This window comes from Solea solea, chromosome 6 (genome assembly GCF_958295425.1).
Source record: "Solea solea chromosome 6, fSolSol10.1, whole genome shotgun sequence".
NCBI lineage: Eukaryota > Metazoa > Chordata > Actinopteri > Pleuronectiformes > Soleidae > Solea > Solea solea.
Window position 1 is genome coordinate 18,738,474 of NC_081139.1, and position 18,573 is coordinate 18,757,046.

The 18,573-nt window shown below is 43.3% G+C and overlaps 1 protein-coding gene across 5 annotated transcripts in view; it reads right to left on the reverse strand.

Annotated features, from left to right (window-relative positions):
• The window catches only part of dlgap4b (discs, large (Drosophila) homolog-associated protein 4b), a 73,997-nt gene that overhangs the window by 9,725 nt on the left and 45,699 nt on the right, over window positions 1–18,573 (reverse strand). For all 5 annotated transcript variants that reach the window (XM_058631363.1, XM_058631360.1, XM_058631365.1 and 2 more), the window contains one exon: window positions 1,417–1,505. In XM_058631363.1, the coding sequence (XP_058487346.1) occupies window positions 1,417–1,505 (89 nt within the window). The remainder of the gene's footprint in view (window positions 1–1,416; window positions 1,506–18,573) is intronic.

Below are 18,573 nucleotides of genomic sequence, written 5' to 3' on the forward strand. Positions count from 1 at the left end.
AAACACATAGGGCAAGACTTACTGTTACAAACTGACTTTTCAATTTAATGTACACAGCAGTGGACAAAGAAAATAAAAATGTAACTTCTGCTGGTCAACAGATGTATGAATAAAGAGGATCAACAAGAAATTGAGCTTTGTGTATATACTGTATATATATATATACACAGTATATATGTATATATACACAGTATATATGTATATATATACACAGTATATATGTATATATATATATATATATATATACACACACATGTATATATATATATGTATAGTGATAGTGTAGTTGGGCTGCCGTCACCTGATCCATTATCAGTGAATGTCTCACCTCTTGTTTTATAAGGCAAATGGACAAAAATATTACATATTTCATGTGCCGCTTCTGTCAGAAAAACAAAAATTATAAACACCAATATCAGTTTGAAGGTATTGGCTAAAACAGCAAAACAAATTTGCAAAACGTTACTGCTGCTTGTCTACAAAATAAAAAGCCCAGCCAATGTCACCGAACCTGAACCAAAACATTTAAATTTCACAATCATCTATTCTACTTGTATTTTACAATTGTCCTCCCCATTATTATTACTTACTGCCAAAATTACTTACATAAACCCAAATTATCTGTTCAAATGGAGCACACCAACACAAGTATTTCACACATTGGCACACGTATTTTACCTTTTGCCTGTGATCAGCTTTTTAGTCAAAAATTGTCAAAGCTGAGCTGAATTATATCATTTAGACAACAGAGCAGCAGAGACACATCTGCAATCTCTGCCTTAGTAGCTAGTAGTAGTAACAGCAAACCAACGCTATAATAAACAAAGAATTAGAATTTACAATTATCACTAAAAAGTAGTAAAACACTTGAAGGAAGAGAAGAATACCATTATCTCTCTTGTGATAATAAATTTGACTCTCTCGTGTGCATGACAAGACGGCGTAACCGTGGTATTGCAATAACTGTGACAGCCCTAAATTATGGTAATTGTTGACACAGCTGAGGGATTGTCACATAGCAACACAGTGTTTAGAAAAACCTAGGAAAGACAATATAAATAAAACAATTCCACAAAGAAAAACTTAAAGAAAGTATCATGCAAAATTAGGAAAAAACAGAAGGAACGTCCTAGTGTCTGAAACAGAACAAAATGTAAACTAACAAGGAACAACTGAGTGGAAAACACAGTAACAAGAGACAGGTTGGAAGAGTTTAAACGCTCATGCCAAGAATCTGCTTCTGCAGCACCAACAAAACACACACAGATGGTTTTCAGACACAGGAAGGATGACAGTCACATTGCTTTCACATCTACATATACAGTAGCTCCTGTAAAGGGAAGGAGTAGTCAGAGCAGTGTGTGTGGCTGTAATGTAAATTCCTCACGTTGTTACAAGGACAGGAAGAGGACTTACTGCCACCCGTCCTCCACCTGCACTCCGATGGATTGGAATTTGGCAAGCGGTGGGGTCTCCTCTCGTGGAACTTCCTGAATACAGTCAACCTTGCAAAAAATACAAAGAGAAACGGGAAAAGGTGTCATCAAAACCTGGTCAAAACGAATCAGTGACCCTAGATCCATAATTCTATTTAATGTGAGTCCTGTTGAGCCAGGAACCAAAAATTCAGAACTTTGTACCATCCCATTGCTGTATGCATCTTTTTCTATATTCATGTATATTGTGATGACTGTTAAATTTAAAGGTCCAGTGTGTAAGAATGGACGACATCTAGTGGAGAGCCTGAAAATGCAACAAATGAAGGCCAGTGCATGAGAAAAACGAGGCCATATCAGGATCATAGTGTCAACAGGTGGCAAGAGAAGTTCTGCACTCACTCCTCTTTCTCAAGCACTTCGTATAACGGTGGCCTTCACATACCAGACAGGAAGTCTATGTCTTACTTCTTCATTGGTTTATACTTTGGGTTTTATGATGATGTAGCATTTCTTCTTCCTTGGCAAAGGCAGCGTTTGCTTCATATGTGAAATGCACATCCACGTGAGCTGCTCTAGAAACGTGATGGCAGTCTCTGTAAGGCCACAAAGGCCACAAATGAGTCTCGTTTCACAGGGATTATGCACTTACACAGACATAATTACATGTGATTTATTCATTTCATTCAATTTTGCCAATAACCCTCTAAAATGTTTAACACTGGACCTTTGAGGGAAGATATTTAGTGTATTTTATTACAATTCTCATAATTTAGTCTAGGAATGTCAAAAATGTAGTCAGGGAGGTCACAGACAGCGACTACTGAAATGTAATCAGTTCATCCTTGAATCCAGGAGAATAACTGTGCCAAATTTGAATTAATGCCCTGGAAGTGTTCCTAGTATATCTCATTAACCTGGTGTGAATGATGGTGAATGAAATGGTTTGTCAGACAACCTTTAAAACAGAACGACTCTGGCCACAGCTGTCGCCTGCATCAAGGAAATTCAGAGAAAATCTGTGATTTAAAGTCACAGTTAATGGTTAACCTTACTATGTTTGGAAAATGAAGAAAGGGACCATTCTCTGCCTTTTTACTATAGTATAATAGTAATATTAGTTGGAGGATAACTCACATGAAACCTTTAGCTACATCCATAGGGCTCTGTTTTTATTTGAGACAGCATTCGCTTTCAAACCTACTGCACACCCATGCAAACACCTTAAAATGTATATGTCCATTCAGGTACACTGGGCATGTGAATTCTCTCTTCTGCAATTGTTTGCTTAATTACAAAGAGAACTAGTACCGCGCGCGGTTCTGAACGGGTTCGAGCCGACCCACGCGGGTCGCCGTGTGCCACGGCTCCCCGCGTGCCTCGCGCTCTCACCCGTTCATTCACCGCGCGCGGTACTAGTTATTTTCAGTACTAGTTATTTTCAGTACTAGTTATTTTCAGCGGCGTCCCCGCGCATGTCGTTCCAAATTTCGAGGGGGATCAGGCAACGTATGGCAAAGTTATAGGGCACTTCCTGTTTAAAATGGCAGACTTCCTGTTCGGTCAAGTGCGTGTCCGTAAACGTGTTCAGGGAACTTCCCTTGTCTTACATATCAAGTTTTGTGCAGATCGGACAATCTTAGAGTTGACTTCCTGTTTCGGGCATTCCACTTCCTGTTGGGAGGTCATCTCTTGCAGACATGCTCAGGACAGGTCCCTGGTGTCACATAAAAGGTTTCGTGCAAATCGGACAACGTACGGCAAAGTTAGAGGGCACTTCCTGTTTAAAATGGCCAACTTCCTGTTCGTCTCCGTAAACGTGTTCAGGGAAGTTCCCTTGTCTTACATATCAAGTTTTGTTCAGATCGGACAATGTAAGACTTTACTTCCTGTTTCGGGCGTTCCACTTCCTGTAGGGAGGTGACCTTTTACGGACATGTTGAGGAAGGGTCTGGGGTCCCACATACTAAGTTTCAAGTGGATACAACAATCCCTGTTGGAGCAGCATCAAAAACTATAAATGTAATTCTGTCTGCTGTCACCAGGGGGCGCTGTATTTGAAAATGAATATTTTCATATAGACGTGTTCAGGGCCGGACTGTCATCAATCCTTGCAAGTTTGGTTCAGATCGGACCAGGATTGGCAAAGTTGTAACAGTTAGTTTTTTTAGAATTTTCTACCACCACCCGGAGGCGCTGTTTTCAAAATGTACCGTTTCAGCAACATAGTCGTCTTCAGCAACTAACCATCATCAACTATAGCAAGTTTGGTTGGGATCAGACCTTCCATCGCGAAGTTATAAGAGTTTCATTGTCTGTTATGAAAAATTATTATTATCTCCAATTTTGGCACCCCCTATCTCGTACGCCATACAATATTTTAAAAAGCTTTTGATAACTTTTGATGCTCAACTCGTCCACATTGATCTCACCAAGTTTGAAGGTGATCGCACAAAAGCTCTAGGAGGAGATAATTGAAATACAAGCTGTCATATTGTCTACTGTCACCAGGGGGCGCTGTTTTCGAAATTTAATATTTTCATATAGACGTCTTTAGGGCCGGACTATCATCAATCCTAGCAAGTTTGGTTCAGATCGGACCAGGATTCACGAAGTTGTAGCAGTTTGATTTTTTGTCCCAAAAATCCGACTTTGCGTCGTTGCCATGGCAACACCGTTAAACGATTTGTCGTCATATTGATCACACATCATCTACCATGTGTTTTGACTGTTGTCACCAATTTTGAGTGCGGTACGATTATCTGTGTAAAAGTTATTCCCGAAATCGTAAAAAAACTTTTTTTTTGTGTATTTTCTTTCACCACAAGGAGGCCCTGTTTTCAAACTTCACCGTTTTTTCATAGATGTCTTCAGCCATGGCCCATCATCAATGGTAGCAAGTTTGGTTCGGATCGGACCTTCCATCGCAAAGTTATAAGAGTTTTTTTTTTCTGATGCGAAACATCAGAATCATCACGAACTTTGCCGCCCCCTATCTCGTGCGCCGTGCGACATTTGAAAAAACTTTTGATACCGTGAGCTCCTCAACAGGTCCACAGGGACCTCACCAAGTTTGAAGGTGATCGCACGAAAACTCTAGGAGGAGTTAGTTCAAATACCATTGCTGCGAATTCGCCAAAATCGCCAAAAAATCGCCAATCAACCCAAGATGGCGGATTTCCTGTTGGGTTTGGATCATGGTCATAATGTAATTTTTTCTTCATCCTGACCCACTACACATGTGTACCGATTTTCGTGCATGTGCGATAATTGTGTTGGTCATGGTGAATTTTGACAGGTCGCTTCGCACGTTTTGGCCCCTCCCACATTCAATTTTTGACGCACATTCCCCGAACCTTTTTCAGACGTAAATTTACACCAGGATTGATGCGGTCACAAAAATCTGTGAGTTTTGGGGTATGGGAAAGGCCTCAAAAACGCGATTTACTTTAAGGAATAATAAGAATAACTAGTACCGCGCGCGGTTCTGAACGGGTTCGAGCCGACCCACGCGGGTCGCCGTGTGCCACGGCTCCCCGCGTGCCTCGCGCTCTCACCCGTTCATTCACCGCGCGCGGTACTAGTTATTTTCAGTACTAGTTATTTTCAGCGGCGTCCCCGCGCATGTCGATCCAAATTTCGGGGGGGATCGGGCAACGTATGGCAAAGTTATAGGGCACTTCCTGTTTAAAATGGCCGACTTCCTGTTCGGTCAAATGCGCGTCCGTAAACTTGTTCAGGGAAGTTCCCTTGTCTTACATATCAAGTTTTGTTTAGATCAGACAATCTTAGAGGTTACTTCCTGTTTCTGGCATTCCACTTCCTGTTGGGAGGTCATCTTTTGCAGACATGCTCAGAACAGGTCCCTGGTGTCACATATAAGGTTTCGTGCAAATCGGACAACGTACGGCAAAGTTAGAGGGCACTTCCTGTTTAAAATGGCCAACTTCCTGTTCGTCTCTGGAAACATGTTCAGGGAAGGTCCTGTAACTCACATATCTAGTTTTGTGTCAATCGGACAATGTAAGACTTTACTTCCTGTTTCGGGCGTTCCACTTCCTGTAGGGAGGTGACCTTTTACGGACATGCTCAGGACAGGTCCCTGGTGTCACATATAAGGTTTTGTGCAGATCGGACAATGTACGGCAAAGTTAGAAGGCACTTCCTGTTTAAAATGGCCGACTTCCTGTTCGGTCAACGGCGTCTCCGTAAACATGTTCAGGGAAGGTCCGGTAACTCACATATCTAGTTTCGTGTCAATCGGACAATGTAAGACTTTACTTCCTGTTTCGGGCGTTCCACTTCCTGTAGGGAGGTGACCTTTTACGGACATGTTGAGGAAGGGTCTGGGGTCCCACATACTAAGTTTCAAGTGGATACAACAATCCCTGTTGGAGCAGCATCAAAAACTATAAATGTAATTCTGTCTGCTGTCACCAGGGGGCGCTGTATTTGAAAATGAATATTTTCATATAGACGTGTTCAGGGCCGGACTGTCATCAATCCTTGCAAGTTTGGTTCAGATCGGACCAGGATTGGCAAAGTTGTAACAGTTTGTTTTTTTAGAATTTTCTACCACCACCAGGAGGTGCTGTTTTCAAAATGTACCGTTTCAGCAACATAGTCGTCTTCAGCAACTAACCAGCATCAACTATAGCAAGTTTGGTTGGGATCAGACCTTCCATCGCGAAGTTATAAGAGTTTCATTGTCTGTTATGAAAAATTATTATTATCTCTAATTTTGGCGCCCCCTATCTCGTACGCCATACAATATTTTAAAAAGGTTTTGATAACTTTTGATGCTCAACTCGTCCACATTGATCTCACCAAGTTTGAAGGTGATCGCACAAAAGCTCTAGGAGGAGATAATTGAAATACAAGCTGTCATATTGTCTACTGTCACCAGGGGGCGCTGTTTTCGAAATTTAATATTTTCATATAGACGTCTTTAGGGCCGGACTATCATCAATCCTAGCAAGTTTGGTTCAGATCGGACCAGGATTCACGAAGTTGTAGCAGTTTGATTTTTTGTCCCAAAAATCCGACTTTGCGTCGTTGCCATGGCAACACCGTTAAACGATTTGTCGTCATATTGATCACGCATCATCTACCATGTGTTTTGACTGTTGTCAGCAATTTTGAGTGCGGTACGATTATCTGTGTAAAAGTTATTCCCGAAATCGTAAAAAAACTTTTTTTTTGTGTATTTTCTTTCACCACAAGGAGGCGCTGTTTTCAAACTTCACCGTTTTTTCATAGACGTCTTCAGCCATGGCCCATCATCAATGGTAGCAAGTTTGGTTCGGATCGGACCTTCCATCGCAAAGTTATAAGAGTTTTGTTTTTCTGATGCGAAACATCAGAATCATCACGAACTTTGCCGCCCCCTATCTCGTGCGCCGTGCGACATTTGAAAAAACTTTTGATACCGTGAGCTCCTCAACTGGTCCACAGGGACCTCACCAAGTTTGAAGGTGATCGCACGAAAACTCTAGGAGGAGTTAGTTCAAATACCATTGCTGCGAATTCGCCAAAATCGCCAAAAAATCGCCAATCAACCCAAGATGGCGGATTTCCTGTTGGGTTTGGATCATGGTCATAATGTAATTTTTTCTTCATCTTGACCCACTACACATGTGTACCGAATTTCGTGCATGTGCGATATTTGTGTTGGTCATGGTGAATTTGGACAGGTGGCGCCGCACTTATTGGCCCCTCCCACATTCAATTTTCGACGCACATTCCCCGAACCTTTTTCAGACGTAAATTTACACCAGGATTGATGCGGTCACAAAAATTGGTGAGTTTTGGGGTATGGGAAAGGCCTCAAAAAGGCAATTCATTTGGGGGAATAATAAGAATAATAATAACTAGTACTGAAAATAACTAGTACCGCGCGCGGTTCTGAACGGGTTCGAGCCGACACACGCGGGTCGCCGTGTGCCACGGCTCCCCGCGTGCCTCGTGCTCTCACCCGTTCATTCACCGCGCGCGGGTACTAGTTATTTTCAGTACTAGTTATTTTCAGCAGCGTCCCCACGCATGTCGATCCAAATTTCGGGGGGGATCGGGCAACGTATGGCAAAGTTATAGGGCACTTCCTGTTTAAAATGGCAGACTTCCTGTTCGGTCAAGTGCGTGTCCGTAAACGTGTTCAGGGAACTTCCCTTGGCTTACATATCAAGTTTTGTGCAGATCGGATAATCTTAGAGTTTACTTCCTGTTTCGGACATTCCACTTCCTGTTAGGAGGTCATCTCTTGCAGACATGCTCAGGACAGGTCCCTGGTGTCACATAAAATGTTTTGTGCAAATCGGACAACGTACGGCAAAGTTAGAGGGCACTTCCTGTTTAAAATGGCCGACTTCCTGTTTGTCTCCGGCAACATGTTCAGGGAAGGTCCCGTAACTCACATATCTAGTTTCGTGTCAATCGGACAATGTAAGACTTTACTTCCTGTTTCGGGCGTTCCACTTCCTGTAGGGAGGTGACCTTTTACGGACATGCTCAGGACAGGTCCCTGGTGTCACATATAAGGTTTTGTGCAGATCGGACAACGTACGGCAAAGTTAGAGGGCACTTCCTGTTTAAAATGGCCGACTTCCTGTTCGGTCAACGGCGTCTCCGTAAACATGTTCAGGGAAGGTCCAGTAACTCACATATCTAGTTTCGTGTCAATCGGACAATGTAAGACTTTACTTCCTGTTTCGGGCGTTCCACTTCCTGTAGGGAGGTGACCTTTTACGGACATGTTCAGGAAGGGTCTGGGGTCCCACATACTAAGTTTCAAGTGGATACAACAATCCCTGTTGGAGCAGCATCAAAAACTATAAATGTAATTCTGTCTGCTGTCACCAGGGGGCGCTGTATTTGAAAATGAATATTTTCATATAGACGTGTTCAGGGCCGGACTGTCATCAATCCTTGCAAGTTTGGTTCAGATCGGACCAGGATTGGCAAAGTTGTAACAGTTTGTTTTTTTAGAATTTTCTACCACCACCAGGAGGTGCTATTTTCAAAATGTACCGTTTCAGCAACACGGTCGTCTTCAGCAACTAACCATCATCAACTATAGCAAGTTTGGTTGGGATCAGATCTTCCATCGCGAAGTTATAAGAGTTTCATTGTCTGTTGTGAAAAATTATTATTATCTCCAATTTTGGCGCCCCCTATCTCCTACGCCATACAATATTTTAAAAAGCTTTTGATAACTTTTGATGCTCAACTCGTCCACATTGATCTCACCAAGTTTGAAGGTGATCGCACAAAAGCTCTAGGAGGAGATAATTGAAATACCAGCTGTCATATTGTCTACTGTCACCAGGGGGCGCTGTTTTCGAAATTTAATATTTTCATATAGACGTCTTTAGGGCCGAACTATCATCAATCCTAGCAAGTTTGGTTCAGATCGGACCAGGATTCGCGCAGTTGTAGCAGTTTGATTTTTTGTCCCAAAAATCCGACTTTGCGTCGTTGCCATGGCAACACCGTTAAACGATTTGTTGTCATATTGATCACGCATCATCTACCATGTGTTTTGACTGTTGTCACCAATTTTGAGTGCGGTACGATTATCTGTGTAAAAGTTATTCCCGAAATCGTAAAAAAACTTTTTTTTTGTGTATTTTCTTTCACCACAAGGAGGCGCTGTATTCAAACTTCACCGTTTTTTCATAGACGTCTTCAGCCATGGCCCATCATCAATCATAGCAAGTTTGGTTCGGATCGGACCTTCCATCGCAAAGTTATAAGAGTTTTGTTTTTCTGATGCGAAACATCAGAATCATCACGAACTTTGCCGCCCCCTATCTTGTGCGCCGTGCGACATTTGAAAAAACTTTTGATACCGTGAGCTCCTCAACTGGTCCACAGGGACCTCACCAAGTTTGAAGGTGATCGCACGAAAACTCTAAGAGGAGTTAGTTCAAATACCATTGCTGCGAATTCGCCAAAATCGCCAAAAAATCGCCAATCAACCCAAGATGGCGGACTTCCTGTAGGTTTCACGGGAAAGTCGTCATCGACTTTTTTGACCGTCCCCACCTAATGAACGTGTGTACCAAGTTTCGTTCACGTACGTTAAACCCGACATGAGTTGACCTAATAGAAGTTTTTTGCGTGACTTTTTAGCCCCTCCCACCTCCAATTTTCCACGCATTTTCCCCGAACGACTTTCAGACGTAAATTTACACCAGGATTGATGCGGTCACAAAAATCTGTGAGTTTTGGGGTATGGGAAAGGCCTCAAAAATGCGATTTACTTTTAGGAATAATAATAATAATAATAAAAATAACTAGTACCGCGCGCGGTTCTGAACGGGTTCGAGCCGACCCACGCGGGTCGCCGTGTGCCACGGCTCCCCGCGTGCCTCGCGCTCTCACCCGTTCATTCACCGCGCGCGGTACTAGTTATTTTCAGTACTAGTTATTTTCAGTACTAGTTATTTTCAGCGGCGTCCCCGCGCATGTCGATCCAAATTTCGGGGGGGATCGGGCAACGTATGGCAAAGTTATAGGGCACTTCCTGTTTAAAATGGCCGACTTCCTGTTCGGTCAAATGCGCGTCCGTAAACTTGTTCAGGGAAGTTCCCTTGTCTTACATATCAAGTTTTGTTTAGATCAGACAATCTTAGAGGTTACTTCCTGTTTCTGGCATTCCACTTCCTGTTGGGAGGTCATCTTTTGCAGACATGCTCAGGACAGGTCCCTTGTGTCACATATAAGGTTTTGTGCAAATCGGACAACATACGGCAAAGTTAGAGGGCACTTCCTGTTAAAAATGGCCAACTTCCTGTTCGTCTGTGGAAACATGTTCAGGGAAGGTCCTGTAACTCACATATCTAGTTTTGTGTCAATCGGACAATGTAAGACTTTACTTCCTGTTACGGGTGTTCCACTTCCTGTAGGGAGGTGACCTTTTACAGACATGCTCAGGACAGGTCCCTGGTGTCACATATAAGGTTTTGTGCAAATCGGACAATGTACGGCAAAGTTAGAGGGCACTTCCTGTTTAAAATGGCCGACTTCCTGTTCGTCTCCGGAAACATGTTCAGGGAAGGTCCCGTAACTCACATATCCAGTTTCGTGTCAATCGGACAATGTAAGACTTTACTTCCTGTTTCGGGCGTTCCACTTCCTGTAGGGAGGTGACCTTTTACGGACATGTTGAGGAAGGGTCTGGGGTCCCACATACTAAGTTTCAAGTGGATACAACAATCCCTGTTGGAGCAGCTTCAAAAACTATAAATGTAATTCTGTCTGCTGTCACCAGGGGGCGCTGTATTTGAAAATGAATATTTTCATATAGACGTGTTCAGGGCCGGACTGTCATCAATCCTTGCAAGTTTGGTTCAGATCGGACCAGGATTGGCAAAGTTGTAACAGTTTGTTTTTTTAGAATTTTCTACCACCACCAGGAGGCGCTGTTTTCAAAATGTACCGTTTCAGCAACATAGTCGTCTTCAGGAACTAACCATCATCAACTATAGCAAGTTTGGTTGGGATCAGACCTTCCATCGCGAAGTTATAAGAGTTTCATTGTCTGTTATGAAAAATTATTATTATCTCCAATTTTGGCGCCCCCTATCTCGTACGCCATACAATATTTTAAAAAGCTTTTGATAACTTTTGATGCTCAACTCGTCCACATTGATCTCAGCAAGTTTGAAGGTGATCGCACAAAAGCTCTAGGAGGAGATAATTGAAATACAAGCTGTCATATTGTCTGCTGTCACCAGGGGGCGCTGTTTTCGAAATTTAATATTTTCATATAGACGTCTTTAGGGCCGGACTATCATCAATCCTAGCAAGTTTGGTTCAGATCGGACCAGGATTCACGAAGTTGTAGCAGTTTGATTTTTTGTCCCAAAAATCCTACTTTGCGACGTTGCCATGGCAACACCGTTAAACGATTTGTCGTCATATTGATCACGCATCATCTACCATGTGTTTTGACTGTTGTCACCAATTTTGAGTGCGGTACCATTATCTGTGTAAAAGTTATTCCCGAAATTGTAAAAAAACTTTTTTTTTGTGTATTTTCTTTCACCACAAGGAGGCGCTGTTTTCAAACTTCACCGTTTTTTCATAGACTTCTTCAGCCATGGCCCATCATCAATGGTAGCAAGTTTGGTTCGGATCGGACCTTCCATCGCAAAGTTATAAGAGTTTTGTTTTTCTGATGCGAAACATCAGAATCATCACGAACTTTGCCGCCCCCTATCTCGTGCGCCATGCGACATTTGAAAAAACTTTTGATACCGTGAGCTCCTCAACTGGTCCACAGGGACCTCACCAAGTTTGAAGGTGATCGCACGAAAACTCTAGGAGGAGTTAGTTCAAATACCATTGCTGCGAATTCGCCAAAATCGCCAAAAAATCGCCAATCAACCCAAGATGGCGGATTTCCTGTTGGGTTTGGATCATGGTCATAATGTAATTTTTTCTTCATCCTGACCCACTACACATGTGTACCGAATTTCGGGCATGTGCAATAATTGTGTTGGTCATGGTGAATTTGGACAGGTGGCGCCGCACTTATTGGCCCCTCCCACATTCAATTTTTGGCGCACATTCCCCGAACCTTTTTCAGACGTAAATTTACACCACGATTGATGCGGTCACAAAAATCTGTGAGTTTTGGGGTATGGGAAAGGCCTCAAAAAGGCGATTTACTTTAAGGAATAATAAGAATAATAATAATAATAATAATAATCCTTCCAGTTTCAATAGGTTTCTTGCAACCTTGTTGCTCGAACCCTAATAATAATAATCTTTTGCATTTCAATAGGGTTCTTGCAACCTTGTTGCTCGAACCCTAATAATAATAAAAATAACTAGTACTGAAAATAACTAGTACTGAAAATAACTAGTACCGCGCGCGGTTCTGAACGGGTTCGAGCCGACCCACGCGGGTCGCCGTGTGCCACGGCTCCCCGCGTGCCTCGCGCTCTCACCCGTTCATTCACCGCGCGCGGTACTAGTTATTTTCAGTACTAGTTATTTTCAGTACTAGTTATTTTCAGTACTAGTTATTTTCAGTACTAGTTATTTTCAGCGGCGTCCCCGCGCATGTCGTTCCAAATTTTGAGGGGGATCGGGCAATGTATGGCAAAGTTATAGGGCACTTCCTGTTTAAAATGGCAGACTCCCTGTTCGGTCAAGTGCGTGTCCGTAAACGTGTTCAGGGAACTTCCCTTGTCTTACATATCAAGTTTTGTGCAGATCGGACAATCTTAGAGTTTACTTCCTGTTTCGGGCATTCCACTTCCTGTTGGGAGGTCATCTTTTGCAGACATGCTCAGGACAGGTCCCTGGTGTCACATATAAGGTTTCGTGCAAATCGGACAACGTACGGCAAAGTTAGAGGGCACTTCCTGTTTAAAATGGCCAACTTCCTGTTAGTCTCTGGAAACATGTTCAGGGAAGGTCCCATAACTCACATATCTAGTTTTGTGTCAATCGGACAATGTAAGACTTTACTTCCTGTTTCGGGCGTTCCACTTCCTGTAGGGAGGTGACCTTTTACGGACATGCTCAGGACAGGTCCCTGGTGTCACATATAAGGTTTTGTGCAGATCGGACAATGTACGGCAAAGTTAGAAGGCACTTCCTGTTTAAAATGGCCGACTTCCTGTTCGGTCAACGGCGTCTCCGTAAACATATTCAGGGAAGGTCCCGTAACTCACATATCTAGTTTCGTGTCAATCGGACAATGTAAGACTTTACTTCCTGTTTCGGGCGTTCTACTTCCTGTAGGGAGGTGACCTTTTACGGACATGTTGAGGAAGGGTCTGGGGTCCCACATACTAAGTTTCAAGTGGATACAACAATCCCTGTTGGAGCAGCATCAAAAACTATAAATGTAATTCTGTCTGCTGTCACCAGGGGGCGCTGTATTTGAAAATGAATATTTTCATATAGACGTGTTCAGGGCCGGACTGTCATCAATCCTTGCAAGTTTGGTTCAGATCGGACCAGGATTGGCAAAGTTGTAACAGTTTATTTTTTTAGAATTTTCTACCACCACCAGGAGGCGCTGTTTTCAAAATGTACCGTTTCAGCTATACAGTCGATTTCAGCAACTAACCATCATCAACTATAGCAAGTTTGGTTGGGATCAGACCTTCCATCGCGAAGTTATAAGAGTTTCATTGTCTGTTATGAAAAATTATTATTATCTCCAATTTTGGCGCCCCCTATCTCGTACGCCATACAATATTTTAAAAAGCTTTTGATAACTTTTGATGCTCAACTCGTCCACATTGATCTCACCAAGTTTGAAGGTGATCGCACAAAAGCTCTAGGAGGAGATAATTGAAATACAAGCTGTCATATTGTCTGCTGTCACCAGGGGGCGCTGTTTTCGAAATTAAATATTTTCATATAGACGTCTTTAGGGCCGGACTGTCATCAATCCTAGCAAGTTTGGTTCAGATCGGACCAGGATTCACGAAGTTGTAGCAGTTTGATTTTTTGTCCCAAAAATCCGACTTTGCGTCGTTGCCATGGCAACACCGTTAAACGATTTGTCATCATATTGATCATGCATCATCTACCATGTGTTTTGACTGTTGTCACCAATTTTGAGTGCGGTACGATTATCTGTGTAAAAGTTATTCCCGAAATCGTAAAAAAACTTTTTTTTTGGTGTATTTTCTTTCACCACAAGGAGGCGCTGTTTTCAAACTTCACCGTTTTTTCATAGACGTCTTCAGCCATGGCCCATCATCAATGGTAGCAAGTTTGGTTCGGATCGGACCTTCCATCGCAAAGTTATAAGAGTTTTTTTTTTCTGATGCGAAACATCAGAATCATCACGAACTTTGCCGCCCCCTATCTCGTGCGCCGTGCGACATTTGAAATTTTTTTTGATACCGTGAGCTCCTCAACTGGTCCACAGGGACCTCACCAAGTTTGAAGGTGATCGCACGAAAACTCTAGGAGGAGTTAGTTCAAATACCATTGCTGCAAATTCGCCAAAATCGCCAAAAAATCGCCAATCAACCCAAGATGGCGGATTTCCTGTTGGGTTTGGATCATGGTCATAATGTAATTTTTTCTTCATCCTGACCCACTACACATGTGTACCAAATTTCGTGCATGTGCGATATTTGTGTTGGTCATGGTGAATTTAGACAGGTGGCGCCGCACTTATTGGCCCCTCCCACATTCAATTTTCGACGCACATTCCCCGAATCTTTTTCAGACGTAAATTTACACCAGGATTGATGCGGTCACAAAAATTGGTGAGTTTTGGGGTATGGGAAAGGCCTCAAAAAGGCAATTCATTTGGGGGAATAATAAGAATAATAATAATAAAAATAACTAGTACCGCGCGCGGTTCTGAACGGGTTCGAGCCGACCCACGCGGGTCGCCGTGTGCCACGGCTCCCCGCGTGCCTCGCGCTCTCACCCGTTCATTCACCGCGCGCGGTACTAGTTATTTTCAGTACTAGTTATTTTCAGTACTAGTTATTTTCAGCGGCGTCCCCGCACATGTCGATCCAAATTTCGGGGGGGATCGGCAACGTATGGCAAAGTTATAGGGCACTTCCTGTTTAAAATGGCCAACTTCCTGTTCGTCTCTGGAAACATGTTCAGGGAAGGTCCCGTAACTCACATATCTAGTTTTGTGTCAATCGGACAATGTAAGACTTTACTTCCTGTTTCGGGTGTTACACTTCCTGTAGGGAGGTGACCTTTTACGGACATGCTCAGGACAGGTCCCTGGTGTCACATATAAGGTTTTGTGCAAATCGGACAACGTACGGCAAAGTTAGAGGGCACTTCCTGTTTAAAATGGCCGACTTCCTGTTCGTCTCCGTAAACATGTTCAGGGAAGGTCCCGTAGCTCACATATCTAGTTTTGTGTCAATCGGACAATGTAAGACTTTACTTCCTGTTTCGGGCGTTCCACTTCCTGTAGGGAGGTGACCTTTTACGGACATGCTCAGGACAGGTCCCTGGTGTCACATATAAGGTTTTGTGCAGATCGGACAACGTACAGCAAAGTTAGAGGGCACTTCCTGTTTAAAATGGCCGACTTCCTGTTCAGTCAACGGCGTCTCCGGAAACATGTTCAGGGAAGGTCCCGTAACTCACATATCCAGTTTCGTGTCAATCGGACAATGTAAGACTTTACTTCCTGTTTCGGGCGTTCCACTTCCTGTAGGGAGGTGACCTTTTACGGACATGCTCAGGACAGGTCCCTGGTGTCACATATAAGGTTTTGTGCAGATCGGACAACGTACGGCAAAGTTAGAGGGCACTTCCTGTTTAAAATGGCCGACTTCCTGTTCGGTCAACGGCGTCTCCGTAAACATGTTCAGGGAAGGTCCAGTAACTCACATATCTAGTTTCGTGTCAATCGGACAATGTAAGACTTTACTTCCTGTTTCGTGCGTTCCACTTCCTGTAGGGAGGTGACCTTTTACGGACATGCTCAGGACAGGTCCCTGGTGTCACATATAAGGTTTTGTGCAGATCGGACAACGTACGGCAAAGTTAGAGGGCACTTCCTGTTTAAAATGGCCGACTTCCTGTTCGGTCAACGGCGTCTCCGTAAACATGTTCAGGGAAGGTCCAGTAACTCACATATCTAGTTTCGTGTCAATCGGACAATGTAAGACTTTACTTCCTGTTTCGGGCGTTCCACTTCCTGTAGGGAGGTGACCTTTTACGGACATGTTGAGGAAGGGTCTGGGGTCCCACATACTAAGTTTCAAGTGGATACAACAATCCCTGTTGGAGCAGCATCAAAAACTATAAATGTAATTCTGTCTGCTGTCACTAGGTGGCGCTGTATTTGAAATTGAATATTTTCATATAGACGTGTTCAGGACCGGACTATCATCAATCCCAGCAAGTTTGGTTCAGATCGGACCAGGATTAGCAAAGTTGTAACAGTTTGTTTTTTTAGAATTTTCTACCACCACCAGGAGGCGCTGTTTTCAAAATTTACCGTTTCAGCAACATAGTCGTCTTCAGCAACTAACCATCATCGACTATAGCAAGTTTGGTTGGGATCAGACCTTCCATCGCGAAGTGATAAGAGTTTCATTGTCTGTTATGAAAAATTATTATTATCTCCAATTTTGGCGCCCCCTATCTCCTACGCCATACAATATTTTAAAAAGCTTTTGATAACTTTTGATGCTCAACTCGTCCACATTGATCTCACCAAGTTTGAAGGTGATCGCACAAAAGCTCTAGGAGGAGATAATTGAAATACAAGCTGTCATATTGTCTACTGTCACCAGGGGGCGCTGTTTTCGAAATTGAATATTTTCATATAGATGTCTTTAGGGCCGGACTATCATCAATCCTAGCAATTTTGAGTCAGATCGGACCAGGATTCGCGAAGTTGTAGCAGTTTGATTTTTTGTCCCAAAAATCCGACTTTCCGTCGTTGCCATGGCAACACCGTTAAACGATTTGTCGTCATATTGATCATGCATCATCTACCATGTGTTTTGACTGTTGTCACCAATTTTGAGTGCGGTACGATTATCTGTGTAAAAGTTATTCCCGAAATTGTAAAAAAACTTTTTTTTGTGTATTTTCTTTCACCACAAGGAGGCGCTGTTTTCAAACTTCACCGTTTTTTCATAGACGTCTTCAGCCATGGCCCATCATCAATCATAGCAAGTTTGGTTCGGATCGGACCTTCCATCGCAAAGTTATAAGAGTTTTGTTTTTCTGATGCGAAACATCAGAATCATCACAAACTTTGCCGCCCCCTATCTCGTGCGCCGTGCGACATTTGAAAAAACTTTTGATACCGTGAGCTCCTCAACTGGTCCACAGGGACCTCACCAAGTTTGAAGGTGATCGCACGAAAACTCTAGGAGGAGTTAGTTCAAATACCATTGCTGCGAATTCGCCAAAATCGCCAAAAAATCGCCAATCAACCCAAGATGGCGGATTTCCTGTTGGGTTTGGATCATGGTCATAATGTAATTTTTTCTTCATCCCGACCTTCTACACATGTGTACCGAATTTCGGGCATGTGCGATAATTGTGTTGGTCATGGTGAATTTGGACAGGTGGCGCCGCACTTATTGGCCCCTCCCACATTCAATTTTTGACGCACATTCCCCGAACCTTTTTCAGACGTAAATTTACACCACGATTGATGCAGTCACAAAAATCTGTGAGTTTTGGGGTATGGGAAAGGCCTCAAAAAGGCGATTTACTTTAAGGAATAATAAGAATAATAATAATAATGAAAATAACTAGTACTGAAAATAACTAGTACCGCGCGCGGTTCTGAACGGGTTCGAGCCGACCCACGCGGGTCGCCGTGTGCCACGGCTCCCCGCGTGCCTCGCGCTCTCACCCGTTCATTCACCGCGCGCGGTACTAGTTATTTTCAGTACTAGTTATTTTCAGTAATAGTTATTTTAAGCGGCGTCCCCGCGCATGTCGTTCCAAATTTCGAGGGGGATCGGGTAACGTATGGCAAAGTTATAGGGCACTTCCTGTTTAAAATGGCCAACTTCCTGTTCGTCTCTGGAAACATGTTCAGGGAAGGTCCCGTAACTCACATATCTAGTCTTGTGTCAATCGGACAATGTAAGACTTTACTTCCTGTTTCGGGCGTTCCACTTCCTGTAGGGAGGTGACCTTTTACGGACATGCTCAGGACAGGTCCCTTAACTCACATATAAGGTTTTGTGCAGATCGGACAACGTACGGCAAAGTTAGAGGGCACTTCCTGTTTAAAATGGCCGACTTCCTGTTCGGTCAACGGCGTCTCCGTAAACATGTTCAGGGAAGGTCCGGTAACTCACATATCTAGTTTCGTGTCAATCGAACAATGTAAGACTTTACTTCCTGTTTCGGGCGTTCCACTTCCTGTAGGGAGGTGACCTTTTACGGACATGTTGAGGAAGGGTCTGGGGTCCCACATACTAAGTTTCAAGTGGATACAACAATCCCTGTAGGAGCAGCATCAAAAACTATAAATGTAATTCTGTCTGCTGTCACCAGGGGGGCGCTGTATTTGAAAATGAATATTTTCATATAGACGTGTTCAGGGCCGGACTGTCATCAATCCTTGCAAGTTTGGTTCAGATCGGACCAGGATTGGCAAAGTTGTAACAGTTTGTTTTTTTAGAATTTTCTACCACCACCA